Consider the following 27,876-nt stretch of genomic DNA (forward strand, 5'->3'; position numbering starts at 1 on the left):
AGCTAAATGATACAGCCTAGTTAAATTTAATTTATTTTACCAGAGAAAAATTATACAAGCAACTGAATTACTAGGATGTACTATTTTTAATTAAAGTTCCCGAGGAGATGAGTAGCTTCAACCGAGTGAAGCCAGATATGTCTGGAAGCTGTACTGAGAATAAAAAAATCTGTTGCCGGAACACATTACAGGGACAGCCTTTTGACATTTGAATGAGGATTTCCAGTAACTCAGATGGAGGAAGATGATGAACCTGGACTTTCAGTCCACGGCCAATTCAGATGTACAGTATCTTCTACTGGGAATTTGGGGCTGGGAAGCTTCTCATCTTCAATGAGCCTGTTTTCAAGTAAGGTTATGCACATCAGACTGAGAGAGACATCCACACGTTCCCTATGGGAAAGAAGTTGGGGATGATCACTGATAGTACCTCAAAGAAAAAACATCAGAAAATCTTGAAGGAAATCCCTTCAAGCTAATGGTATCCTGGGTAAATCTCCAAATTCAGTGTTCACAGAAACCCTAAATCCAGTGTTGTCTTCATTTCTGAAAGTGGTAGTATTATTTTGATTTGCATTACAGGTCTGGTTACTTGTTACATATAGATGCGTGCCTCGTCTCTTTTGAATCTTCCTAAATCCCTGCCCTTGGGTGACAATCATGCAGCAGTGAGTTTCACAGGCTGGTGACTTGTTTACACTGTCTACCAAACAAGTTATTTTGTAATAGCTTCTGCCTCTGGCAACCCTCTGCGCCAGTAGAAAAGTCACTTGGTCTTGGAAGGAGGCAGCAACGTAAACAAACAGCAGAAACACTTTTTCTGTAGTAAACACTGAAGAGAACTGATGGGGGTTTAAAGATTGTTTTAAAAGCTGTGATTTTGGTGTGCTGTCAGTGAAAGGAGACCCAGGAACTCTTTGGCCACACACACATAATACAACTGCAAGATGAAAACCAATACAGAACATAAAGATGCTTTCAAAGCTACTGCTGGACAAACTTAGTTGAGTGGTTGCCCTGAGAGCATAAGCATTCATTGCATATTAGCCTCAAATCTTCATGCCTATCCCTACTGAAGAGATTAGGAACATCGTCAACAACTGAACAATGTTTGTTTAAAATAATTATGTGTCCGACTCTTAACTCATCAGTAAGCCTGGAGTAAATCATGCCAAAAACTGCATGTCATGATTTATTAAGTACCATGAATTACAACAAGAGTCTCCAAATGAACCACATTGGTAGCCCCAAATATAACACTGAACGTCAATAACCACCCTGACATCCCTCTTTTTCATTTTTATGAGTATGAAAGAGCTAGTCATACACTAAGCAGTGATACTGTCATACAATACAGCCCCGTGCACTCCCAATTTTTTCTCAGTAACTCTTTTATTTGTAGTAGCTGTAACAAATAGTAGTTTAAATTTATTTTCAACGTGCTCTTTCTTCTTCATGCATGAATCTTTTCCTGCTACTATTTAAATCCCCCTGAAACTCAGGGAGATTGTCGAGAGCGACAGCATTAGCAGAGGATCTACCTTGTGTCTGAAGTGAATCTCACTCTGCCATTAGATAGGGCTCCCTGGATGTAGCTGAGTAGTGATTTGAATGTGGCTATTCCCTAACACACCCAAATATGAAAGCAAGGCATCAATCTCTGTTTATGCCATCACAAGGAATGCTGTCAACATCATGAGATCATCACAGGAAATTCACATAGCAAAAAAGTAGAGAATGAATAACACAGATACATGAAGGCTTCTATGCAAATAATCTTCATAATGAAAAAGGGGATGTCTCTTCCAACCTATGCTCCACCAAAGAAGAAATAGCAATTGCAAATGAAATACAGAGTACTTGTATTTCATTAAAATAAGGAAGGAAATTCTGTCTGCCCTCTGATAGCTGTGCCAGCTGAAAGTGAATTTATGGCATAATTGAAATTACATTCCTTCTCTGCTACTCATTTGCTTCTGCTGAGCGTCATTACAGTGAAGCAATTTATCAAGTTTTATATCTGAAAGAGCTGTTCTGTTTCCACAATCCCACCCTCTGTACCATCGGCCTCTGAAAATCTGGGCATTTTAATCTTCTTCCCCCTCCTGGTTCCCTTTCACAAAAACACCGCAGTAAGAACTGTGATGGAAAATGCAGAGAACGCATACAATCCCGGACAGTTATTAAATCTTCTCAGAATTAAGACATACTTTTGCTGCTACCGCTGAATTTTCACTTTGAGCAAGGCTCCAGCATCCCTTACTTTAGCAGCGTTTAATAAATTCTCACAAAATACCAAAGAGCAGAAGCGCCAGAAGAAGATAGGCAGCAACATGCTGCTGCTCTAATAGCAAATAGGAAGGCAACCTTCAAATGGCCAGGGCATGGGCACTGGGATGGCTGCAAGACATTCAGCAGGGTAGCACTGGGTGCTTAGTTCCCCATATGTCCAGCAAGCAGAGGCAAGGACACGTATTCTCTTCCATGCCTCGTGGCAGACAAATGACTTATGCAGCTGCCACCACAGGCAGAAGTTGGCGGGTTGGATGGTGTCCTTGGATGTATTATTGCAAGAACAGGCTAACTGCGCTGATTACAGTGGAGAGTGGCAGGTCTGTGCCAAGGAATACAGTCTGCTCATCAGAGCGCTTTTTCTACAGCTGTTTATGAACAAACCTGATACCATACTGAGGTTTTGGGACCGGCAATCAAGAAGTAAACTAAACAGACTGACTTTGAAGGCCTGCTTGATCAGTGATCCCCAGACGCTGCTTTACATACAGTTTCAAGAACAGAAATACTCTCCTAAACTAGCATGCTCAACCTCACCAAATCGACACTGTAATTGGTTACCTATTGCCGCACAGCTGAATTGACAGTCTGGAGCAGACAGAATGATTCTGTAGATGGGGAAATGGGACTGCGCAGCTGCTGGCCCCTGCACCATGGGGGCAGGAGTGAGAACTCTGCCAGAAAGTGCTAATGGAAGGTTTTTAAATCACGTAAACCCAGTGCTTCAGAGTTCACACAGTTGCAAGATACTGAAACCTCGACATTTTATTTGGCTGCGTTCAAATTACCTTAGCAAACCTCATGGACTTTTTTGCTATTGAATGCCCAATTAAAGTAACTGGTTTAAAGTAACTAGGCTTGGATGCCTACTAGTAGTTAGATTTCCCTAGACCTGTAAGAATAATGAATTGAGACAAAAAAAACCCCTTTTCATTACACAATCTGCCTCCACAGATTGCCTCTGTTACCTGGGAATTTTTGACATGCCCTAGTTGCATAGCCAGCTTCCCTTACAAGCTGCAAAGACGCAGTGATCTGACCTTTGACAGCTCCAGGGATCCAATTCCCTCATCTCCAATCCTTTGTAAGCATATAGGAACTGTCATCAAGTCTCTCCCATATTTTAACACTCACATGATTTGAATGTTAAAGTCCATTAAGTTTAACACAGAATGATTTTCCTTGCTTGCAAGGTAATGTGGTATTTCACATACCACAGCATATCTTCATCATATCACTACCCAAGGCTGCCTTTTAACACCCAGCCATGGAAAAAACCTTATGTCTGCAATTAAAGAAATAAAACAGAGTGGAAAGACAAGGAGATATTTTACCACCTTTAAAAGACCTGTGGACCATTTGGACGATGACCAAATGGACATCTGCATATTACTGGTCAAATTCTGCATCTCCTAGTAAAGATGGAAAGATAAACTGTTCCCAGTATGCATACTATAGAAGCCCAGTTGTAATAGCCAGAACTGCTGTTGAGAACACGTAAATGTACAGTCACTAATGATTTCATTGTTAAATCTTTCATTTGAAAATAATAGTCTGTACTTTAATGGAGAAAATAGAAACTCCATAAATCCTTAATGATGCCTTGTCTCTTTTATGCTGGCAGTGTCAGATGGTAAAAACAATTTTTCTTGCAACTGTCAAACTGCTGACCTGGTTTAAGGTTTTAACCCTTTGCAAAAAAATTCAAAGGGAGAGTAGAAATGTTATTATCAATGCCTTTGTTTGAAATAGCTTGATTACAGACAATCAGCTACGAGGCACTGTGACACAAGAAGCCCTGACAAGCAAATTAAGACTAAACCAGAAGTGTTCCAAGAATTTCAACTTCTCCTCCTCCTCTACAAGGCCCACACTGGTTATTATTGCATCTCCCTTTCTTTGCAACCCTTCCTTGTCAGACAAGAGTAAAATGAGACCTTGGTGGTGGGCGATGTATCCAAGCTATTTCCTTTCACAATTGCTCCAGCGTTTCCGGAAATCTCATATTATTTCCATTCTCCCCTCTGAGCAACCGAATCTGACCCAACTGCAGGGCCTCAGGGCAAGGGGTAGGATGGCCATGTGATCACCAAAAAAGCTTGAGACCAGGAAATGTATGGAAAAGCTGGCCTCAGATTTAAAGATCAGACTGCACTATGATAAGAATGACAACCTTTGCATTGTAATTAGTGCTCCTGTCCCCATCAATTATGTTAGCTGATGACCTGGAATAAAGGTGCCATGATCCAATCAACAGTCACAGTTAAAGCCTGTTAACAGGCTGTCAGCTTCAGTTGCCGGAATGCCTTTATTAGTAACTAGTCCCAGTGAAACATGGAAAGCATTGACAGTCTTCATATACTGTGAATTACATGCTTGATTGCTTTAGGAAACAGACCATAATGTACAGAGCAACTTTTTTTTTTTTTTAAATCTTTCTTGATTTGTTGTTTGCTACGAAAACTCATGCAAGAGCGTTACTGAGATCTTCCTATTCACATTACTTGAAGAAGTGTTGTATGTCATGTGGAGTATTACACTGTGGATACTTGTGGAGCATCACTTGTGGATTACCATGTCCACAGCCTTTCTGTTACTGCTGGTTCTAAGAAAGCTGAGTGAGGACATGAAGCATGCATGAAATGCCCATGCCAGCAGTACTTGCTGTCACAAGGCTCTCCTCTTTGTTTGGAAAATGTTACCTTCCCTTTGACCAAGAGTCTGACAAATTTTCTCCTCATTTTCTTGAAGAAACTACAGTGCTGAAAATCTCCGCTGCACATATGAATACTGACAACATCCATGTGTTAAGTACTTGTTTCTTCAACAACTCGCCTATGCACACTGATGGACATCCTATTCCAACTGAGCAGACACAAAACCTCACTCAAGAGTGAAACAACACTCTACAGGACAAAAAAAAACAAACTACCAAACAACTTTAAAATGTGCTGGCATATTGTTTTTCACTTTGCCTGGTCTTACAGATAACAGGTCAGGATGAGACCACAAGTGAAGAATCATCCCAACTGGAGAATATTCCTGCAGTACTTCCAGTACTGAAAGCAGGTAGAACCAGAAGCAACATAAAATACCTTTCTGTTCAAGGATTTGTGTGCTTGCTGGAAGCCCTGGCTACAGGGAGCAAAAATTTCTGGCAGCAGCTGTAGAGTAACTTTTCAAGCGCAATATCTCAGCTTCGGGTGCTGCTGGCCTGGGCTGTGCCTGAAGTCTTGCTCACCATAGCTGCCTCTAGCCTGAAGGGCTGGTTTGCAAACACCAGAGATCTGAGTGTGACTTAGCATCCACATCTGCAATATGCACAGGAAAATACTGTGGTGAAGGAGAGAGAAGGAGCAAGCTGTGCAAGAGTACCATCAAGGAGGCAACTTCAGAAGGGAAAGGTGAAAAGCTGATACATCTGGCCGCCTGAGGAGATGGAGAATGTGAAAAGGGAAGGCATTTCTCATCCTGGTTAGTAATATAGGACCTACTTCCTAGTCCCTCTCCAGACTACTACTAGAACCTACCCCTAGAATTGCCCAGTTTGTGACACCTGCAGCAAAGTGCACTATGTCTCCTGGCTTTGGAATAATCAACAGATTAATAAAAGAAAACATAAAAGACACATGACCAAGGCACTGGGAAAGCAGAAGGACCAGAATAACTAAAACAGGAGATGAAAAATTATCCTCAATTATTTTTGGCAGAAAACTGTAATATATGTGATCACAAACATTAAGGAAAGAAGTAACTAAAGAATAAAATCTTCTTTTCAGACTAAACTCTGCCTTACAAGTGTTTTCTATATCTTAATTGGTTTGTTCACACCTTGGTCGCTATAAAATCTGCCCCTTTTGCACCAGCAGAATCAAGGGTGAGGTTTTTTTCTGAATGCTGAGCAAAGCGTTGTTGAGATGAGCTGCATTTGCCCATCTCCACCTAAGCCCCAGTTTCTACCAGCACAGAGGACTGTAGCAAAAGCCTGCTGAAGAGATTGAGCTGAACTATTTTGGAGTGATCCCTGAGAAAGAGTCCTTAAATAGACCAATACGTACATCTGGCAGTCTCAGATGGATCATTGTGCTCCCTCTGCCCACATAGACATTATGCTGACGTCCCTAAATATCAACCCACTTTACCTTCTCCAGCTAATATAACTAGTGCAAAACCTAAAACATTCATATTCAGACAAGAATATATTAAACCCTTTCCTCAATATTAAAACCTTTTTCTTTATATTAAAATCTTTGCTCTACTTGCTTGACTGACTGCTTTTCCACTGTGCTTACTGCAGGCAGCAGAGTGAGAAAGGAAGAAACAGCCTCAGTACTATCATTCAGTCCCAGTATCTAGGAGTTGAGTGGGGCATACTCATAGAATCATAGAATGGCCTGGGTTGAAAAGGACTACAATGATCATTGAATTTCAACTCCCCTGCTATGTACAGTGTCACCAACCACTAGACCAGGCTGCCCAGAGCCACATCCAGCTTGGCCTTGAATGCCTCCAGGGATGGGGTATCCAGAATCTCCTTGGGCAACCTGTTCCAGTGTGTCACCGCCCTCTGGGTGAAAAACTTCCTCTTAATATCTAACCTAAATATCCCCTGTCTTAGTTTAAAACCATTCCCCCTTGCCCTATCACTATTAACCCATTTGAACAGTCATTTCCCCTCCTGTTTATACTGTTCCTACAAATACTGGAAGGTTTTTTCAGTACAATTCAGTCCCTTTCAGTGGCTTCTGCCCAACCTATAGCTGTCTGAATGTCAGGTGGGTGTCCAAGGTGAAACACAAGGCTTTGGTAGTAGTGCCAGGCACAGGGAAGCAGGATAGCCCAGTGATGTAGCATGCAGCAATGCGAAACTTGACAAGGCAGCCAGGTCTAGTCCCCTCATTCATCCTCTGACAGTTCGAGTAGTGTGATGTTAATAATTCATAAGTTATCTGTGCAATAAGTTACATTTTCCTTTTAAAAATGGAGCTAGAGAAGCAAGTGTAAATAATTAATCTGAGAAGAGAAATAATCCATTAACTCTTTCAAAGAAGGACAAAAATCAATATCGCTGGCATTCCAGAGCAGCACAGACATTTGCAGGCAGTGCTGCCCCAGGGCTGCCAGCACTGTGTGCTGAGGCCTAGTCCTGTGTGTAGCACCGCCACTGCAACACCCACAGCAACACTGATATGAAAGCACCTCTCCCAACATTCCTGTTCTCACTCTGCCAGACTGTCTCTTTTTTCTTTTCCACCCAGCTCCCCAGAGCTCCAGATGCATGGATAAAATTACTGGGGATGTGATAGGAAAGCAGTTGGCGGCCGCGCCCTACCAGGCAGCCAAAACGCAGCACGCCAGCTGTGTGTTGCAGGAGCAGCGTCTCCGAGCTCACCCAGCAAATCACCAGTGCTTCTTGACAACTTTAGACTCCCTTTTTCACTCAGATGGAGCTCCCTGCTGTGCATGATCCAGGCTGGTTCCTCTGAGCCTGATGCGAGACAGGCACAAGACAGCCAGAGCATCATGCTTGAAATGCAAATCACTGGCTGTCCATTTCTGCCACAAGCACTGCATGATGCTCCCTTGCCAGCAGCCAACAGACACTGAATATCACCAGAATGTGGAAAGGTGAGAAATGGTATTCATCAGCTCTACTGTATGCTCAGCTGTGGATATCCCGTCTTTAAATCCCAGCTTGCGCTCACCCATAATGATGAAAATACACTTGCCCTGGGACAAAGCCTTGCCTACACCTTGGCCAGGAAAGCAAATGGCGCTGTCTTCATCAGCTGGAACAGAGCATGCCTTATTTTCTCCCCAAAAAAACAGCACTTGAGGACTTGCTACTCAATTTTTACAAGGCCTTGCTAAGGAAATGTTGACAGAATAAGGGAAAAAATCAAAACCAAGCCCATATTTTCCCCATGAATGTTTTATACAGATGTCACACAGGCTATGGTTTGTTTGCACTGCTGAGGCACACACACATGACACACAGAGGGATTATTTTTGGTAACTGGGTAGAGGATGGGGGAAGGATGCACAGCCTGAGCTTCATGGAAGTTATCTCCATGCCAGCTCCTGCAAGAACAGCAGTTGTTCAGTAACTGAAAGCTTTCTGCTATATACTAAGAAAAATACATGACTAATGAGGCATAGAGTAATTTAGTCATTATACAAAGGTTTTCTTATAGCTATCCAGTATCAGGGCAGTCCTCCAGCTATGGCAGACTTGAAGGATATTTCTCCATACCCGAAGGCCAAGGGAGGCTCAGCAGGGTACAGAGGAGCAGTGATGGGGTGATCTGTAGGAAGGCCACCTGCAGAGGCTCTGCTCCATCTGAGTAACAGGAGACCACGTTATCTGGGTGATGTAAGACTGGATCTGATAATCTATTTTTAGATTATCAGATTTACTTTTTAAAAGTAAATTAATTACTATTGAAATTCCTGACTTCAAATGTTATAGTAGGACTAGGAAGCAACATCAGATGATTGCCTGCAAGCGTGGTCAGATAACAAATAGCTGTAATATAGCTAGAGCTTGATGGTAGTTTATTTGGCAAAATAATCAGAAATTCAGGTGCAGATACTGCTCTGTGTGTGTGCATGCAGTGTTTATGAGTGGCACTAAACATTTTGGCATAAAAGCCTGGCACTAGACATTCTGAAAACTGTAGTTTTGTTGAAATGTATTTTTACATTTTCTAAGAAATAAATACAGACAGTAAATTAGAAGATGTATAGTGTTCTTCCTTGAAAAAAAAGTTTCTGTTTACTGACAGTGCTTCCTGTCTGCTATGCATTTTGAGTAGAGGCAGATCCATACCCTTGCCTTCCACCCTCACTGTGGGCATCAGCACTGAGTAGAGCATTTCACTACTTCTACAGCACATGAAATGCCATAATGATAATAAATCATTCACTGTGGTTTAAGTACCAATTCATTATTTATCATAGAAGAAAAAAAAGAAAAAGAAAAAAAAACAAGACAAAGTGATGCTTCAGTAAAATTTTTAGGCAGTTAATGGGTTTTGTTATGATTATTGCAGAAGACTTCATTACTTAGAACACAAGCAGTAACTTCTAAACAGGAGAGTTACTAAGTCAAGTTGATTTTGCTCAGCCCTCTTAATGTTATTTGAATCTGTGGCTTGCAGGTCTTCTCTTTGTCCATTTCTCAGCAAATTTCCATCATTTAAAATCTGCCAACTAAGAAAATGTATACACCACAGAAATCAGACACTTCGTGGCAGAGTCCTATTTCACCCCCTTCAGGACAGTTTCATTTTGGAAATGATTGCAGAACTATGTGCTACCTTAGTAAATACACATGAACTCCCAGCTAATGAAAATGTGGGCAGTATTTTCTACAGACAAGTATATTAACATGGTTGAGAGAAGAGACTTCAGACTGAAATAATTTAACCATATGCCGTATGTATTGTGTGCTACTTAATATGTTCAAGGTGATGAAAATCAGGCCATTACACTCAGTTCTAGAAAGTAGCCTGCAGATTTCATCTTGCTATACTATAGTGAGAGAGCTATAGTATATTCTTCTATCACAGACATGCTCTCTACCTTCAGTGATGTTAAACAGAGCAGTGCATACATATTCTGGAGCAAAACTGTCCATAAATAATATGCTCAAAATATATTTCATTTCAGGTATTTCTACCATTTTTGAAAGTATCGGAAACAGCTTTTCACACTGTTGAAGGGAATATGCATTTTAACAAAAAATGACTTTGTCTTTGAAGCAATGGTTCTCAAACTGTGCCTCCAACACCAAGTACTGCAGGAGTGGAGAAGAGGGTAGGCTCAGCTGTGACAACATCAGCAAGTGATCCTCGGATGAGAGAGTCTTGGGAGAAGCCATTGTACTAGAATGTCCAAGGGTAACCCAATGGATAATTATAAATGGATAATAATAAATGGAAATCCCATTTATTGCATGCACTGCTTCTCATCTCTGTTTGTATCCTAGGGAGATGTTAGAGATTACTAACGGCTAATGGATTTCCACTTCTCTCCTCTCATGTGGAAATAAGCAGAAATGTTTTTTCTTGCTCTCTCATGTTGCCTCTCCCTTTCTCTGTAACACCACCAGTGGATATGAGCAGCAGCAATGGTTCTGCACCAAGCGGGAATGATTCCCCAAGTGACTGTGCCTGCAGCAGGGCACCTGGCCTGCATCATGACAGCCTAGAAGGCTGTAGGCACAGAAGGTGCTCCCTTCTGGCTCTGCTGCTTCAGTGGCAATACTCAGAGATTGTCACCTGCTCAGCATGGCTGTCCCCCAGCAATAAATGCCCCTTTCTTCCCAGTGACACAGTTCTCATTCATTTCTTGCTAAACCACAGCACTCATGTCAGATCTTCTGCAGCTGCTCCCCTAATCCTCCCAAGCCTTTGTCTGCCCATCCCAAGCAGCTCATGATCCAGTGGCACAGCTTCTTTCTCTTCCCAAGCTCGCAGCCCAAACCCAGACAAAGGACAGGCAAAAACACACAATTAGCAGCTGCAAGTAAGAGAACAGCTCACTCCCAGAGAAGCTAGAAGCAGGTCCTGTGCCTTTTGAGCTCATTTCTACTGTAAATAGCAGAGGTGGTTCATTCTTCCCCAGGTTCTGAGGTTTAGAGAGAGCGTTATCCTGGGAAATACTACTTGCAAGGGAATTTGTTATCACCAGACACTTTACAAACATGATTTCACACTTGTTTAAACTTCCAGATCATCTACTTGTGAAACATCTTAGCTGAGAGACTGCCTCAAGCTGGGGACAGAGGGCAAGAACTGTTTAAGCACTTTCCAGAGTGGGGCCAAGGAAATAAAGGGAAAATGTTCCCTAACGGTGCCCTCCTGGCTCCAAAGAAGTGACAATTAGGATGTGTTAGCTGCAGAGGGAAGGATGTTCACATCTCAAAGGAAACCCATGTGCTGTTGTCAAAGTTGAGCTTTTGGATCTTTGTAGACGCTCAGGAGAGCTGCTACGAGTTTTGCATCGATGTTTTAGAGCCTCTAATTAAGGGAATGTTTTCTCCCATGATTTAAGTAAAAATAAGTTTAAGTGTACAAAAAAATAAACTACTGCCTTATTCAAATTAATAGAATTAATTCTCAGCAATGCATGAGCTCACATGAATTTAAAGGAATTCAGTTTACTGAACTGGTGGAAATCACTGCAGATTTAAAGCAACACTGGCCTCTCCTTCTGGTGCATGGAGAATATATTCCTCACATCGTTTTTAATATAGCTTGTTCAGAGTTAGAAGACTAACCAGTTGTTGACAAGGAAGCTTATCTTTTATTAACATGTGAGTAGAAACCATTCAGCAGAAATAAGCCATATGTACACTGCATGAGGCAAGGGTACAGCAGAAAAAACATTGGATGATACAATTAAAAAGTGTATGCTAATGAATACACATGAAAATTTGTAATTACAGTTATATAAGCAACTGGTTCAGATTCGTCCTAACTTGTAAAAAATTGATTTTGCATCCCTCTATATATTTACTTCTGGAATTTCCATCATTTTGCCAAAGAAAGAAAAGTTTGGAAAGAGTTTTCTGAATGCTTTGTGGTCAAGTTAAATGATCAACCTACAGCAGCATTTCTCATGAGCTGAACTATGAAACAAGGAAGGAAAAAATGACAGTTGAAGAGATGCTGCTGAATTGATGTGCCAGTGACAGAGTCATTTGTTTTTTAACTCTACTGGTTCTCTATTTCCTCAACTGTCCCTGTTAATAGCCTAGACACCTAGGTAACAAAAGAAAAAAGCATGTGATGCACATACTTATCCACATTGTGACGGAACATGGCCTTTGCTTTTAAAGCTTTAGGGAAGCAGCAACTTTGATAAGTCACAGAAGATCCTAGCAAATTCCTAGAAGGGGCAGCTCTCAGGGACATGGCAATTTTGCAAAGGATGTACTACAAAGAAGTATTCACAGCAGTAGGAAAACTCTGAAGCTCTGGAGAAAGTAATAAGCAGCTGCCACAAGAAAAAAAGGCATCAAAGGGAGGCCAAAAACCAGCTGAAAAGAACGAGGTAATAATAATAAAAAAAAGGAAAACTGAAAAAGTAGGTGAATGTAATTGTGGGAAAAGAATTCAGTGAACCACTTGGAGTACTGCAGCACTTGGAAGCGAACGGAACGAGAGCAAGTTGGCACCGCCAGTAAAGTTAGGAAATATTCAGAGAAACGCTATTATCCAGTAAAAGAAATAGTTTCAAAAGAACCAGTGGAAGTATTTCAGGAAAGAGTGATTAAACTGCACAGTGGGAAAAAAAAACACCATCAAAACTGGGGGGTGAGGGGGAAAGAAGAAAGGAGAAAAAAAGAATAATTAGGGGAAAGGAAAGCTTCATAATATCTTTTGGTTAAGAAAACTGAAAAAAATGAAGTGGCATGATTTAACACAGTGAATGCCAGACTGCTGATGAACACAATTAGAGAATAATGGTTTCTAATTAGCAAACGTAAAAACCGGATAAAATCCAAAACTGCTGCTCAAAAGACTCATCCATACTTCAGCTCCAAACACATCTATGGGAAATGCTGAGAAAGGCTGCTGGAACACAGCAGACCTAGGGAAAAATGAGAAAGAGAGAGAGGTGGTGTTTCACCTGTGATCAGGAGGCTCTTTATTGGAATAGTCAGTGGAAAACACAATATTTTGATGATGGCAAGATGCCGGAACAAAACAAAAGAATCTAGATGTATTTTTTGGTAGATCATGCAAAAGCTTATGAGAGCGTATTGTGAACTGGGAATCCAAAAGCATTTGGGAAGGAAACTGCATTAGCTGCAACGCAGCAGCAGAGCAGAAGATGAGAATACAGCACAGGCCATGGCAGATGACTTCTTGTCAACCTTCCTCTTTGTTGTAATGTTGCTTCTATTAATTGCAAAGCTGAGAACTGTTATTTAGTGACTAAGCAGGAAAGCTTATCTCCTATCTACTGAAATAATGCAGTCGGGATAAAGCAAAAATTAATACCCCAGCTAAAACTGCAGGGCTTTCTCGAAGGAGATTAAGAATTTTATCTAGATTGAGCAAATCTGTATTTATTTCACACAGAAAAGTCCTGCTGAAAGTATCACACAAGACAGAAATAGGCACTGGGATGAAAGAATACATACCTCCTCTGAACCTCACAACTGTTTAGGAATTCTTCAAAGGAACATTATAAAAGTGAAGGTAGCTTTAAAGAAAGATTGCTTTCAGAGATGTGTACAATTCTGATATGAAAAGGCAATCAATATATATGCTATTTGCTGCAAGAAGAAATTAGACCTGAGGGAGTTGTATAGCAGGACAAAGGAGAAGTTAGCACTGAATTAAACAGAGAACATGAACATAGACATGAGAAAATCTTTCTGTAGTTCAGAAGACAGATTAAATGGGCTGCAAGCAGTCAAGGATATTATGGAAAATTAGCATATGAAGACAGTAAACTGCATCAGGGAGTGAACACTACCTAATGGGGTCTTGGGCAATGCTCCAGGGCCTGAGCAGGAAGGATACTCCTCTGAAGTGCCAGCCTGTGGATAGACAAGATGCACAGGCAGAGTGGAATGGGAAGAAGCTATATGGCCTTTGGGTCACTTTTCTCCTGGCATATAAAGAACTGGTTTTACTACTGGCATGACCTTAATACATTCTTTTAGAGCTTTGTACATATTAAATGTAAATGTAAAGAGGAGTCTCTTCTAGTAGTTATTTGAACACGTTTTTGGGGACAAGAGAACTGGGTTTTTTTTTGTTTTTGTTTTTTTTTTTTTGTTTTTTAATTTGCATTTTTCAGCCATACGTAAACTACTTTGCAAACACACTAATATCTGGCACAAATATCACTGTGTTTTCAAACTTCTGGCTCATCTGTCCTCATGTGACCCACAGAGGATTTAAACCTCCCTCTTCTAACCCATGGTGACCTTGTGACATTTTTTCTGCCTTTCAGATAAACACCAGTCATGGTATGAAAAACCATCTACTGTGACTACTACACCTTATGCTATACTGTGCGCCCAGATCAGAATGAATACATGCCATCATTGCACCACTCCTCTTTTCCTATTTCTCCACCAGTCTTTGCCTCTAAGTGGGGGCAATTCTGCTTCCAAAGTGAGGGTATCTCACTTCTACTTGCATAGCAGAAGACAGCTGAGTTTTTTGATCTTCCTTGCTCAGCTTAGCAATCTAAGGAGTAGAGTAAATTCAGCCTGGTTAGAGTTAGTTTGAGAATCCACAATTCACAACCTATTTTCTCGAGCTATTTATAATCCCAAAGATCATCAAGCAATATCTAGCAAACTGTGAGTTAATCAACAACAAACAAGACATTAGGTATTGTGGGTGATGTAGTATTTTTGTGTGAAATATACAGTGAGTACCCTGTAACATGCTATCATGTCCGTTAAGCACAGCATTCACAAACAACCTTGAGAAAGAAGAAAAGATAAAATATCATCCAGTCTTTCCTTTTGTGTCCTCCTTAGAGGATGCTATCATAGCAATGCTGATGTTTACAACTACTGATAATCTGTCCATTACGTACAAAATGCTTCAAAACTCTTGTTCTGGATTGCTTCATCCTCAGAACTCAAAACACGCAGAGAAATAATATAGAGTTTGTCCTTAGGAAACTGAAACGGGCTTTGTGCCAGTTGACTTGCAAGCATTGTTTGAAAGATTAAAATAACACATAATTGCACCAGCTCTAAATCTGACCAGGGCTCAGAGGATAAATGCCTTACCTCATTAAGTTTGAATGTTCTATCTCAATCTGGTTTAGAACTGAGCAGCGGCTGAGAGCTGCCAATCTGCTGTACGAACAAGAGAAAGGAATACTGCTACAGGCCGGGATATGGACACATTTAATATTTGGCTCTCCTTTACTGTCCCTTGCTCCTAGCTCACTTGTTCCAAGGATCATCACTTCACCCAGTACGACTACATGTCAGCTCCAATTGAGATGATCCCTCTTCTCAACAGACAGTGCTTCTGTGCCTGAAGTGCAATGTTATTTATACATTACAGACCACATTCCTGCTGCCTAACTCATGCTGGTGGCTCCCACTGTCACCACTGAAGAGCAGCAGCCAAAGCGGCAGCTTGCCTATCCAAGTTAACCTCTCAGGGATGAGTCACGCACACTTCATTTGACTCTAAAATAGGTGGAAGTCCCGGTCTGGGTAAAGGGGAGTCAGATAGCTGGCCACAAACCAAAGGCAGCTTTGCTCCAATAGAAAGAGGCTGACAGGAGTTGGTTTTAAAACGAGACAGAAGCCCTGTGAGGAGCCCAGGACAAGGCACACAACACCACTCACCTACCCTCTGCCGTTTGTAAATTACTAACACACCTGAGATGCATAACAAAGGGAATTGAGACCTTTTAGACAGTTGCACAAGCAATATCTGCATGCATATCACGCAAGAATTAGTCCTGTGTGCCAAATTTTCCATCTTAGCTACCAACACTCTTTTGCACAATTTTCCTGATTACCGCTTACCTCTTTTAGCTTGTCCAGCTCATTTTGCAGTGTCTGCTTGGATACCTCCACCTCGATGATTTGCTGCCGCAGGACTTCATTCTCATCTTCTGCTTTAACACGTTTCTCCTCCACACTCTCCAGCTCATGGTGCAGTCTGACAGAAACATCTTTGGCTACCTGGTCAGAAAAACACAAACACGTGAAGAGGATCCACGAGAATAACACCTATAGAATGTTTCCTGCAGAAGGAAGCACCCAAGAGACAGCCAACAGATTTTCAATTCAATTATGAGACTGCCGATTAAAGGCTCCAAGACTTCTGAATACCAAAATGAATATTTATTTCTAATCCAAGATGAGCACACATTTGATTATCCATCCTTTCTACATTATGATAAGGCAATGTCATGGACAGCAGGAGGAAACAAGCAGATATGAAGCCTATGCATCAAAGTCCCAACATATCACATGGATAAAATGAAAGATATAGTGCTTTACAGTTGACAGGTCGTCCATCAAAGCCACATTCATGCAACAGTCTCGTCTACCCAGATCTGCTTCTCTAGCAGCAATCATACCTTGGCAGGAGCGATAAGAAAACAGAAATATATTCTAGCTTAGGTTTTATGAGTCCAGACTAACAGGAAAGAATATTTATTACCAAGCAATTCAGAACAGTGATTCATCTCACAAAATGATGAATTACTGAATTACAAAAATTCAGCAAAAACAAAGCAAGCAAATTAAGAAACTCATTATCAGGGTTGGAACTTGATCCTTGGGGTCCCATTCAACCTAAGCCATTCTATAATTCTATGATGATTTCTTTCATTTGGATCTATGGACAAGGTCAGGCATGTCCAACTTGTGACCCATCCTGTCCCCAGGTGCACAATTGTCGCTCAGCATTGACCAAACATCAGTGCACTACTAACCCCATCTGGGCTGAAACCAGGGCATGGGGAGGATGCAGTACAGTGCCAACTCAAGTTACAGCAAATAAGTTTATGGATTTTGATATGCCAGCTAAACAGTTCTGTAAACAGCAAAAACAACACTGTATAGCTGAGAATTTTCTCTAATAGTGTTACTGTGCTCTCAGTATCAGTTGTAGTTTCCATGGAAACTCAGTGTGGCCCAGGCAAGCCAAAACACTGGATACCCATGGCCAAGATTTTTGCTGAATAATCTGTCACTTCTATTATGATAAGGTTATCATTTGGTTCCTGCCATAAAAGAGAGAATCGAGTCTGACATTTTGAAAGGTTTGATCACTTGATACGTCACTCAGATTTCCACTGCTGGGAACCAACAAATCCAACTTCAGAAGGTTTTATATTTTGCATTTTCAAGTACCAAATGCTTACTACTTCTAGCCATTAACCATTTTCAAAACAGTTACACTATGGCAATAGTTGGAAAGATAACAAGTAAAGCTAGATAAGCATCATGCTTATACAAAGCTTAGATGATGGAAACACTTCTGAAAAATGTGAAAATTGTTTCAGTATGAACACTATTTCTTTTTTTTTTTACAGAAATTTGTTTTTATGGGAATAGCATTTCTATTCTCTGTCTGTTCCTGTATGAGAATAGCTTGTTAGGCAAGAAGAAATGAAATGGTGACTATTTTTTTTCAGTTATTGACTTAAGCAAGAAGTAAAAGGAAGGAAACAGTATGAATTGGGAGAAGCATATCAGGGTTTGTTTATACAGTTTTGGAAATCTAAGGTTTTGAGTAAAGCCAGTGAAATAAAACCCTTTAAATCTTTCAAGTGCAGCAATATAATTTTGACAGCTTTTCTTTCATTTGAGGCTAAGCACATGGTTTTTACTTGCTAACGCATCTTCTTATGATGAGAAGCTGAACATTTGTTTTCCACTGCCGAAGAAGGAAATTAGTGCTGACATTTTGAGAACTTCTGCCTGTTTCATGTGTCACCCTCACTTCCTTTACAGGGAGCCAAACCCCGTTCTGCTCCCTTTCGCTGTGAATACAAATCTCTCACCTACCTTTAAATCTTGTTCCAAGCTCCTAATGAGCTCTCCATCCACATGGCCTGTTTGTGCAACTTTCAGGCTTTTCTGTTCTGCTTTCCTGAGACGATATTGCAGAATGCGGCAATTCTTGTTTGCCCGGTCCAGCTCTCGCCGGAGCTCCTGCAGCTGGTAAACATCTTCCTCCAAATAACTATCGCGCATTTCTTCCATTTCAGCCCGCAGTTCATCCAGCTCATCCTGGGAAAAAGGCAAAACAGCGCTCCATCATACCTCTAGATCTCACCCGCGGGAGCAAATAGGAAATGCGGTCACTAGGATACCACTAATAAGGTGATACGGATTGCAGTGAGCAGCTCCACAACTCATAGGAACTGAAGTTTCATCCTGACATTGAATAATTAGGCTGAACTAATGAATACTTGTTACATTTCTTGCAATTGCTTTAATAATTAAAGCCAGACCAGATGCTTACCTGTCTCCTGAAACTGGTAACACCTTCGTTTTAGTATCTCCAATTAAAATAACAAACACTTGATACTTTGCTACCACATGAACCAAGACCTCGACTTTAGATTACAGTAAACCTATCTAACAAAGTACCTCAGCTTCTCTGTGTGAAGTGTGTTTTTAACAACCTGTGATTCCTAAAAACAAGATTGTCCCTTACCCTATGCCAAGTGTAAAACTACTCTGTATGATGATGCTTTCCCACCTGAGCCTAGCACCATGGGCATGTTCAGTGACAGATAGTGGGGTGCAAGAGAGAATGGTTTTTGGTTGCGTATGTAACAGGATCACAAAATAAAACTGAGGCCATCTGAATATGGCCTGGTTAGCCCTTTTTGGGCATCTCGAGTTGCCCCAGTTCCACATTGTTCCATGAGAAGCTCATGCTCTCTCAAGTCAGATTTAAAGATTTGTGGCTGAATAGGATAAGCTCTATCATTCTCATTTGTTTAATCTCTGCAGGGCTGAAGATCCTGGGCTAAAACTCTTACAAAGGTCTTCCAAGCTCAGGGGTACGAACCATTCAGCTACTGTGTGGGAGGAAACCTCTACTAGCTTTGAACTAAGTTTGAGGGAAAAAAGAGCGAGAAGAAGGATGTATAAAATGAAGTACCAATTTTTAAATTGTTTTCTTTATGTTGCATTTGGTATTATAAAGACCACATTGTCTGTAGAAAACGTAACTTGAATAAGTTTCAAGCAAAAATTACAACTGAGCTGGCAGAACTGCCACTTCACTTCAGACTTCTAACTGGCACCTGAAACACCAGGGCCACCTGGAGCCTATTTCTCACTCATCTCACTCCACTTGACCTTCACCAGCAGACCAAAAGAAGATATGTCCAGCTTCTGTATCCTTATTAGCATAGTTATGTTGAAAATGGAGCGCTACTCCCACAGAAATCCCAGCCACATACAAAAACTTGAGTATTTCACAATGATCTTTTAACTCAAGTTAGCTGAACCAGCATAAAACACATTTTGGGTAAGCACAAGGCTTGTTGTTTCTGAAATGCCCACTCCGAGCTCAGCAGCAAGGCTCTGTTCCTACAAGCATGGCCCTCCAAGGTCTCCACACAATTCTCCATAAAAGCTCAGAAAGTACAGACAGATTTTCTCCCAATCCCTCCATATTCCTATATATTCTCAGCATATTCAGATTTCTGTAGAGTTAAAGCTAAGGAACATTCAATCCTAACTGTGACCTGCCTGGGGCAGCTGCAGGAGAAGGGCATTTGTGCAGGTGGAGGAAATTCTGGGTGACTCCCAAATGAGCTTCATCATGCTGGAGCCATACCCGGACTGCAGAGTAACACCACAGCAACAGAAGTGAGCTCTGCAGCAATGACATACAGGAAGCCCTACAATACCAGGTGGTACTCAATAAAGATGGAGATGCAGAAGAAAATGCCAAGGTTTTAGAAATTGGTTAGAGAATAGCAGTAACTGTTGAACATAAGAAAAGGAGTGCATTTTTGTGTTAGCAGTATATTAGCCAGGTGTTTTGGCTTAGGAGATGGTGCCAAGAGTGCAGTCTGCAGCTGTCAGAGCTAATACAGCCCTCTGGCATGAATAGGACCAGAGTTGTTGCTTATGGCTGTCTGCAGACTCAGGAAATGAATCAAGTACAACCAGATTTAAGCTCAATTAACTTTTAAAATCATCTTCAGAACTCTAATGTTAGATAAATAATTTGGCTGCAAATTGCGATTTTTTTTTTCAACACAATTCTGTAATGAAGGAAAATATCTGTTACCACTAAATCCATGGGTTCTAGTTTATAATCCTACATTTATACTTCAAGAACAAAGCAATGGTTTTAGTGTATCATATAGCCTGCAAACTATAATTTTATTACCTATCTCTTAAAGTTGTTTCTTGTCTATGTACTAGTTTCTGGAATTAATAAATCTGGTCAGTTTCTAACAACAAGCAATCCACTGTGTTTGACCTCAAAGTATTTATTAACACCAAATTTGGAAACAGAAACCATCATCATTTCAAACAACCCAACCCCTGCAATCAGTGTCCCATTGAAACTGGAGAGTCACAAAACCTCTGTGTGGGCACGGAAGCTCTCCCTGCCTTCAGGTCACCCCGTGCCTTCATTCAGTGTCCTTCTGCCTCAAGAAACTCTCCAAAAAGTTGCAAGCGTTTGTTTTTTTTTCCACTCCCAAAATTTTTATATAGAAATCAGAACATGTTCTAACCCTCGTATTCAACAATGTAGCAACCTTTGGAGGAGTTTTAAAATGCAGCAACACACATTCAAATGCAAGGAGGGAAAAAATGAGTCTGTGTAGGGAGCAGAAAACTGGCTGTGCAGGGTGCAGCCAACAGCCACTCCTGCTGCACTGCCCAGGGCCAGTACCTGAGGGCATTGCCAGGCGGGGGTGGAAAACTCATGGAACAGACTGGGCCTCTTGGGGCAGCAAGGATGAAGTCCTGTTTTTATATATTAAACATACAGGTATGGGAGCAGGTCCAAATATATCGTCTCTTGAAGTATCTGAAATAATCATTCTTTGAAATGCAGAGCAACTGCATGTCCTTCAGATATTGTATGGCAGCACAGAAATGTGGATCCTGGGGTAGACGTTTACTAGCTACAGAACAGACATGATCTTGCTCTCACTATATGACAACAAAACCCACAGCACCGAACTCGGGCACCGAAACCTCATGTCAGCACCTGCTAAGTCATAGCTGTAACTACTGTACCTACGAAACCAGGACAGCTTCCAGTCCTGCTCTGAAGCAATGTGTGCACAGAAAAGAGAGGAAGCAAAGTTCATTTGTCCACACCCTTGGTGCGGAGTGATGCTGCAGGCCCAGATTGGTGTGCTAGGGGTTAGTGGGCAAGGTGCTGATGAGTTTACACTTGGACTAGATGGCCCTACTGTTCTTTTCCAACCTTTATGATTCTATGCTGGAGACATCAGGCATGGAAATGCAATCCTCCAAGAGCCAGCAAGAGCAAGAAGCCTTTTCCCTGTCCCTAGCAGACATCTGGGTGGGATTCCATTGACACAAGGGTGAGGCTGACCAGAAGTTTGGCCAAAGCTCCTGATAATCCAAATTCCTGACTTCATTCAAATATACTGTTATTATTATTGTTATTATTGTGAGTGAGAACTAAAGCTTTCTCTCAGGAGGCGTTGAGTTTCATAGCGTGGACTTTAATTTTGTAAAACTGAAAAGAGAGACCAGAATAAGCACTTAAGACTAATTAAAATAAACAAATAAGGAAGCCAGCATCAGTCTTTGTGCATCTAACAAGTGGGGAGCCTGCTCCCTGCCTTAAACAGGGAGGACCTGCTCCAAGATCCCAAACCTGTAATTGAAGTTCCAAGGTTAAGAGCAGGTAGAAGCTTCACTTCTCTATATGCTCCCATAGGGAATGAGAACCTCCTCTTGATCCCCTTTAATTATATGGTAAAGCAGCAAGCAAAGAGTCCCGCAAGAAAACACATTGTTTAGGAAAAAGCTCAACTGCTTTTCTTTCCAGATGTCATGCTGGTTTTAAGAAAGGGGGAACGGAAATGTGGGAAATAAAGACACTTCAACTGGCAGCAAACTAAATTTGCAGTAGAAATCCAAGTTGATTGTGCTCCCAGCTCCTGAGTCTTGCTGCTTACTTGGTATGAACAACTTCTTAGAGGCCAGCTGTTTGGAGTCTAAAAGGGATCACCCACCTGAGGTTATGGGGTGGCTCTTCAGCACAGGGACCTGTGTACAGAGCCACTCTACTTGTGGGAATCCCACAGACTTCAGTGGATAAGAAAGAGAATGAGGATGCACTGTTGTCATGTCCACCTACTGAGTCAAGGTGTATTAGCTAAAAGGTGAAAGCGTGGGTGCAGTTTACATTACATAGCCCAAATGAACACTGATGATGCTGTTGCATACCTGTACCATGTAAACTGAAGACTTGCCTGTCAGAAGAGAAGCCATTGCCCCATTAAGACCTTTATTGATGTCATACATTTTTAATATTGATTTAATTCACAATGAAGTATAATTAAGGGTAAATTGCAGGAATCTGCTTTGTTTGGGATTCTTAAAATAAAAAAATAAAGATATTAGAGTCAACTATTACACTGAGTAACCCATGCTCACAGCTGAGTCATTCCCCCTCAAAGAAACAGAAATACTTGCACAACTGACTGCCTGCGTCTACCTGGCCAGACTGGCTGAGATCCGTAGTGAGGGCTGAAAGCACATTTCCCAGCCATACCCACCAACCATGCCCTTGCACAGCCCATGGAGTACACATGGAAATACAACAAGGAGAGAGCCATGCACCCAGGGGTGCTCCGGATGTGCTTCACTGCTGCTGAGCCCTCTGGACAGCCTGAAAGCACAGGAGTGATGGATACAGCAGTGGACATAGAAATAACAAAACCTCAATAGGTTTCCTTGAGGAAACAGTGCAAAATAAACCCCTGAACTACGTACTAAAATGGGATAGGGGCCTCAGCAGCAGCTGAGCTCAGGTCAGCCCGCTGGCCCACTTGCACTGAGCGAGCTGCTGGCTGGAAGAGGAAAAGCTCTTAATTCAGAGCACAAATACAGATTTAAAGCTGGAATGCAACCTTAAGTCCAAACAAAATCTTGGAAAAACTGTCAGGGAGAAATCACACACCGAAAATAGCATGAGAGAAATATAAGTACTGAGTGCTTTAGTATGCATCTGCAATTATGTATACTATCAAACTGAAAGTTTGGAGGATCTGTTGAATAAGAATGAATCAGTGTCCAGATGGTAACATCTGCAAACCAGGAATTTATCAGTGTCCAGAAGCCACATAGTAACTCAGTAACATCTGCAAACAGGAAAGACTGAAATGTGCAAAACCAATCCACTGTACAGTATTTAAAGCAAATGCAACTGAAGGTTGAAATTCAATTATCTATGTAAAAAAAACCTATTTTTCAATTTAGCTAGAAGTCACACTTACAGCTTATGCCAGTACCTCTTTTTAAAGAAAAGGTTATTTTAATAAACTCTAAGTCAAATGAGATAAGAGTGAGGAGAGGTGGAAATTACAGTGGGCAATTGCTATGGTGCTGGCACAACCAGGAGTTCTAGAAAGTCCTTGAGAAATCTAAGATTCATACATTGTGATTTTATGTAATATTCGTTTATATGTTTTAAACATCTTGAACCATCTTTACGTAGGAGATGGTGTTACTGCTAGGGAATAAACACCTTCCTCTTAGCACTTCACCAACTGCAGCAGGGATAAACACGCTCTAAAAGGGTTCGGCTTTTAAACCGAAGCAGCAGCCTTGAGTTTTGTCTCCTGCAAAACAAGTTCAGGAAGCCTCTGGTCACATTGGCTCTCACACTAACCAGCACTGTTCGGGCACTGTTGCTGTTCCCATCCCAGCACCTCCTCTGCTGGTTCTCTCTGTCACACAGATGGGGGCAGCCCCCATTTTGGGAACCCCTGCAAATCCTCGCTAGGTGAAACATTTGGTCCCAGTGCTTTGAATTATTTTGTTCTGCACAGATCCCCGAGATCCACAGCTGAAGGTGAAGTTCACCTCGAGAGGATCTACTGTTTCAAGGGAGCTGAGAAAAGTAAGATAGCCTCATTTGACACACACTGTGCATTGAAACAAAAATGAGCATCCCAGAGATGTATCAGAGCACAGTAAGGTGCCAGGAGTGGCCACTTAATCACTTTATATCCATTACATGTCATAGTGTGATATGTAGTGTGATAGATAAAAGTGAACGTAGAAAGAATAAAGATTAACCAAGATAAACCAGATGTTATCTATGAAATCTTGGAGAGTTTAGAATACATTTTTGTGCAGGTGCACACTGCAGCAGCATTCAGGGCAAGCTGAACTCGTACCAGCATGCTCACAAACAGCACTGCAAAGTGACACGGGGTATTTTCAGGACAGTGAGAAGTGCTGTGCTTCATAGAGAAGACTTTTTCAGATACTGGCTATGAAGGGCGTAAACAGAGAAGAGGAATGTGTCAAATTTATATTTCATGACTAAAATATCATTGCTGTTTCTGCTAGCAAGCTTATTTAATCAGAACAGCCCGAAACAGACTTTTGCCAAGATGAAGCAAGAACATTCTTAATTGCCAGAATTTGGTCCTTCTTCCTCAGGATCCCTGATCCTTCACAGGGACCAACAACATGCAGAAACTCTATCTGTATCCACCAGGATTTGCACAGAGCAGGATGAATCTCCAAATGCTGAGTCCTCAGCGCTGAAGGACAACCCCTTGCGAGGGCACCGTTTGCTCTTACTGACAGCACTGCCTGGTGGTCACCAAGCCTGCACTTTCCCTAGCATCTGCCAACAACCTTCGGGCTCCACAAAGGCAGCCACTACAATAAAACTTCACTCTTGCCTCAGCAAATAAGTGACACCTTTTACACTCTGCTGTAACATTACAGCTTCCCTGCACAGGTAGCTGCAGTAAGGTTATGCAAGAAGTACACGAAACTGAAATCTGAGATGAAATTTAACAGACTAAAAGAAAGTCTTCACAATGCAATCCTGAGCCAATCCATGCAAGTGCCTTGCTTTGCAGCCAGCTGGCATGAAGCCACGTTGGCGGGGTCAAGGTGGCAGTTAGAAAAAGGTTCTTTACCAGTAGGTGGTGAACATGGAACTGGCTATCAGAGTCCCAAGCTGCCTGAGTTGAAGAAGTGTCTGAACGCTATTCTCAGACACGGGGTTTGAATTTTGGGTGGTGCTGTGTGGAGTCAGGAGTTGGACTCCATGATCCCTATGGGTCCACTCCAATTTGGGATATTCTGTGATTCTACCTCTAGAGCCAGATCCTCTTCTCCAGTAAAAACACAGTGCCTGGAAACACACAAGGTGCCCAATTTCAGCATTAAGTAAATCTTTGTGTATATGTATATTCACACTTATATACACACACTACATTCTGTAATGTGCTGCAGATATGAGAAAGATACGTGAGAGTCTTTCCTAAGTGAAACATAAATTCCCCTGAAATAGACTTTAAGATCATGTGCACTTACTGTTGCATTCCAGATGTGGGGAAGGAAAAGGAGGAGTGAAAAGTACAGAATTCGGCATATGGACACGCTCAGGAAATTAACATGTTCTTCAGGGATTTATTTAATCATTTGTCTCCTCTGGGCTGACAGCTTCCCCATTATTCCGTCACCCCCTCCACTTAGACAACAAACAAAGCCCACTCTTTTACCAGGCGAGAGAGCTGCCTTGTAAGAGACACAAGGAACAAACCCACAAATCAACAGCTCATGCAGTGCTGTGGTTTTAATTTGCAGAAGACTAGAGGAGTGCTTTCATAGACTTCCTTAGCAAGGGAAAGTAATGTTTGGGAATTCTCCTGGTAACTTCTGAGCTGTTGTGCCCATTCCAAATGACCCAAGAAAGGAGCAATGCTTCCAAGAGTTCATGCACCCAGGCAGCCATGAGAAGAGAAGGACCTCACAATCATTTCATAGAATCATTAACGTTGGAAAAGACTACTAAGATCACCTAGCCACAGCTAGATCATCAGCCACACCAGCATGCCCACTGACCACGTCCCTCAGTGCCACATCCACATGGTTCTTGAACACCTCCAGGGATGGTGATTACACCACCTCCCTGAGCAGCCTGTGCCACAGTCCACCACTTCTTCTGAAAAGACATTTTTCCTAATATCCAAACAGAAACATCCACTGGAAGTCAGCTAGGACACAGATCCCTAAGAAAGCAGCCTGCGTTATACCAGACTCTACAGTACTTGTGGCCTGAGGTTGAGCAGGGTTGGGTCACACCGCTGCAGATGATAAAGGCATCAAGGGGAAAGACCTGAAGCCACGTGGAGTGAGAAGCTTGAAACACTATGAAATTAAGTTATTTGTCTAAGTTACGCCACCACCAGACTATCCCTTCTTTCCCCACCTTTGAACTGTTACAAATTATCTGTTGAAACAGGAGAACTGACACATTTCTTCTCAAGGGGTGAAAGTCTTAGTACAATATGTAGGGAGAACCTACAAAGCATAGAGATGTTCCACTGCTTTCCTGGGCTAATGTAGGCTCTGGGCTCCCTGACTTCTGCCAGCAGCACCAGTCTGCCTACTCCTAAAAGCAGTTCCTATTATCAGCCCAGATCTCATCCCCTCTCCTCTTGTTTCTGGGCTGCCGAATAAAACAGAGCCTCTGACGACGGCTCTCTGTGCTACTCATCGTTTTACAGACTGCTATCACACTTCTATGATACAGCCCAGTGTTTTTCATCCAATGAGTGTTACAAAAGCTCTGCTATGTCCCAGTTATTTTATCAGTTTAGTTCTGTGTTATCCTTTCCTGGATGACCAATGGTGCCCCACAGTATTTCAGGCATACCTACAGACCCACTGAGGATCTATACAACATTATAATGTCTATAATGGTTTTGTTTATTCAATTCTCAAGGAAACAAAACCCATTCTGCCCACACTTCCACACTGAGCAGAGATTTGCATTGCTCCCGCTCTCAGGACACTCCTGAGCTACTGCAACGCATTTGAAGCCTACACCCTACTTCTCTCCAAACACTTCATATTTTCAGTACTGAGATTTATTCCATGACCTCAGCCTTCATTTTTCTCTCATTCCCAGGGGCCAAACTTCTGTTTACATCACTCCGGCAAAGACCAGACAGAACTTCAGGTAAAAAAAACAACAAACTTCGTGCCACCTTAAAATTTTGCTGCATCATTACTCACTCCTTTTTCCAATCACACTAAGCATCACCAGCCCCGGGGAATCAACCCTACAGCGTCACTCGCACCGTTCACCTTCTTCTGTGCCGAGCATAGTCTCTTGGCCCAAAGCCCTCAACGAGAACGGTGCGCACCGCCGCCCTTCTTTCTCCTCCCTCCCGTGGCTGCAGCTCATCTGAGCAGAACTCGTGGAGCCAACGCCGTGCCCACCAGCAGCAGGCTCACACCGTAGGGTAGCTGCGGTTACGGGATGATGCGAGTTTATTTATTTATAGATCTTTATGGACGCGGCCTCCCACCGTGCCAAAAGATCATGTTCTAAGCGAAAGGCTCCCTCGGGGCAGCGCGCTCGGGGCACGCCCGCACCCGGCTGTCGCGGCCGGGGACCGGCGCTGCCCGCCGCACTCCCGTACCTGCGGCTCTCGGCTCTGCCGCCGTTATCCCGGCAGCAGCGCGCAGCCGGAGGACTTTCAGCACTAAGTCACACAGAGCGCTGTCGTCCTCTCCCCATCAAAGGAAGAAACGTCTTTCTTAGGCGTATTTTAAAGGGCGATATTGAGGAAAACAGTTCCTGGAAAGCCAGGGTTCGCTGACCACTGGAGCGCTCGGAGCGTCCGACGGAGTCTAGGCAGTGCCGAGCCATCGCAACGATCAGCACGGCACTAGCGCAGTACGTGTTGCTCCGGCCTTTCCCCACCGCCCCTACAGATCGCCCCGAAACCGCCCGCAGCCCTCCTCCACCCTTCACACCGCGCCGCAGCCCCCGGCTCCCCGCAACTCTCACCTTGAGGTATTCGTTCTCCGAGCGCAGCTCCTCCACCTCCCGCTGCAGCTCC

At 42.4% G+C, this 27,876-nt stretch overlaps 1 protein-coding gene across 1 annotated transcript; it reads right to left on the reverse strand.

Moving 5' to 3' along the window:
- On the reverse strand, positions 1-27,870 carry LOC104910281 (microtubule cross-linking factor 1-like). Its single transcript, XM_031552822.1, has 4 exons — positions 27,825-27,870; positions 17,816-18,040; positions 15,821-15,979; positions 1-393 (listed from the first exon to the last, which is right to left on the reverse strand). Exons 2-4 carry the CDS (start codon positions 18,011-18,013, stop codon positions 346-348), a joined length of 405 nt encoding a protein of 134 aa, XP_031408682.1. The 5' UTR covers positions 18,014-18,040; positions 27,825-27,870; the 3' UTR covers positions 1-345.
- Between the last annotated feature and the right edge of the window lie 6 nt (positions 27,871-27,876).

The sequence above is a fragment of the Meleagris gallopavo genome, chromosome 3 (assembly GCF_000146605.3).
Source record: "Meleagris gallopavo isolate NT-WF06-2002-E0010 breed Aviagen turkey brand Nicholas breeding stock chromosome 3, Turkey_5.1, whole genome shotgun sequence".
NCBI lineage: Eukaryota > Metazoa > Chordata > Aves > Galliformes > Phasianidae > Meleagris > Meleagris gallopavo.

Bases quoted from the DNA above. Each gene is read 5' to 3' on its own strand.
- LOC104910281 (XM_031552822.1), bottom strand. From the start codon at position 18,013: ATGGAAGAAATGCGCGATAGTTATTTGGAGGAAGATGTTTACCAGCTG. The intron at 15,980-17,815 runs GTAGGTGAGAGA...TTTTCTGACCAG, and splicing joins GCTTGGAACAAGATTTAAAG to GTAGCCAAAGATGTTTCTGT. The intron at 394-15,820 runs GTAAGCGGTAAT...TCTTTCCCATAG, and splicing joins AGCTGGACAAGCTAAAAGAG to GGAACGTGTGGATGTCTCTC.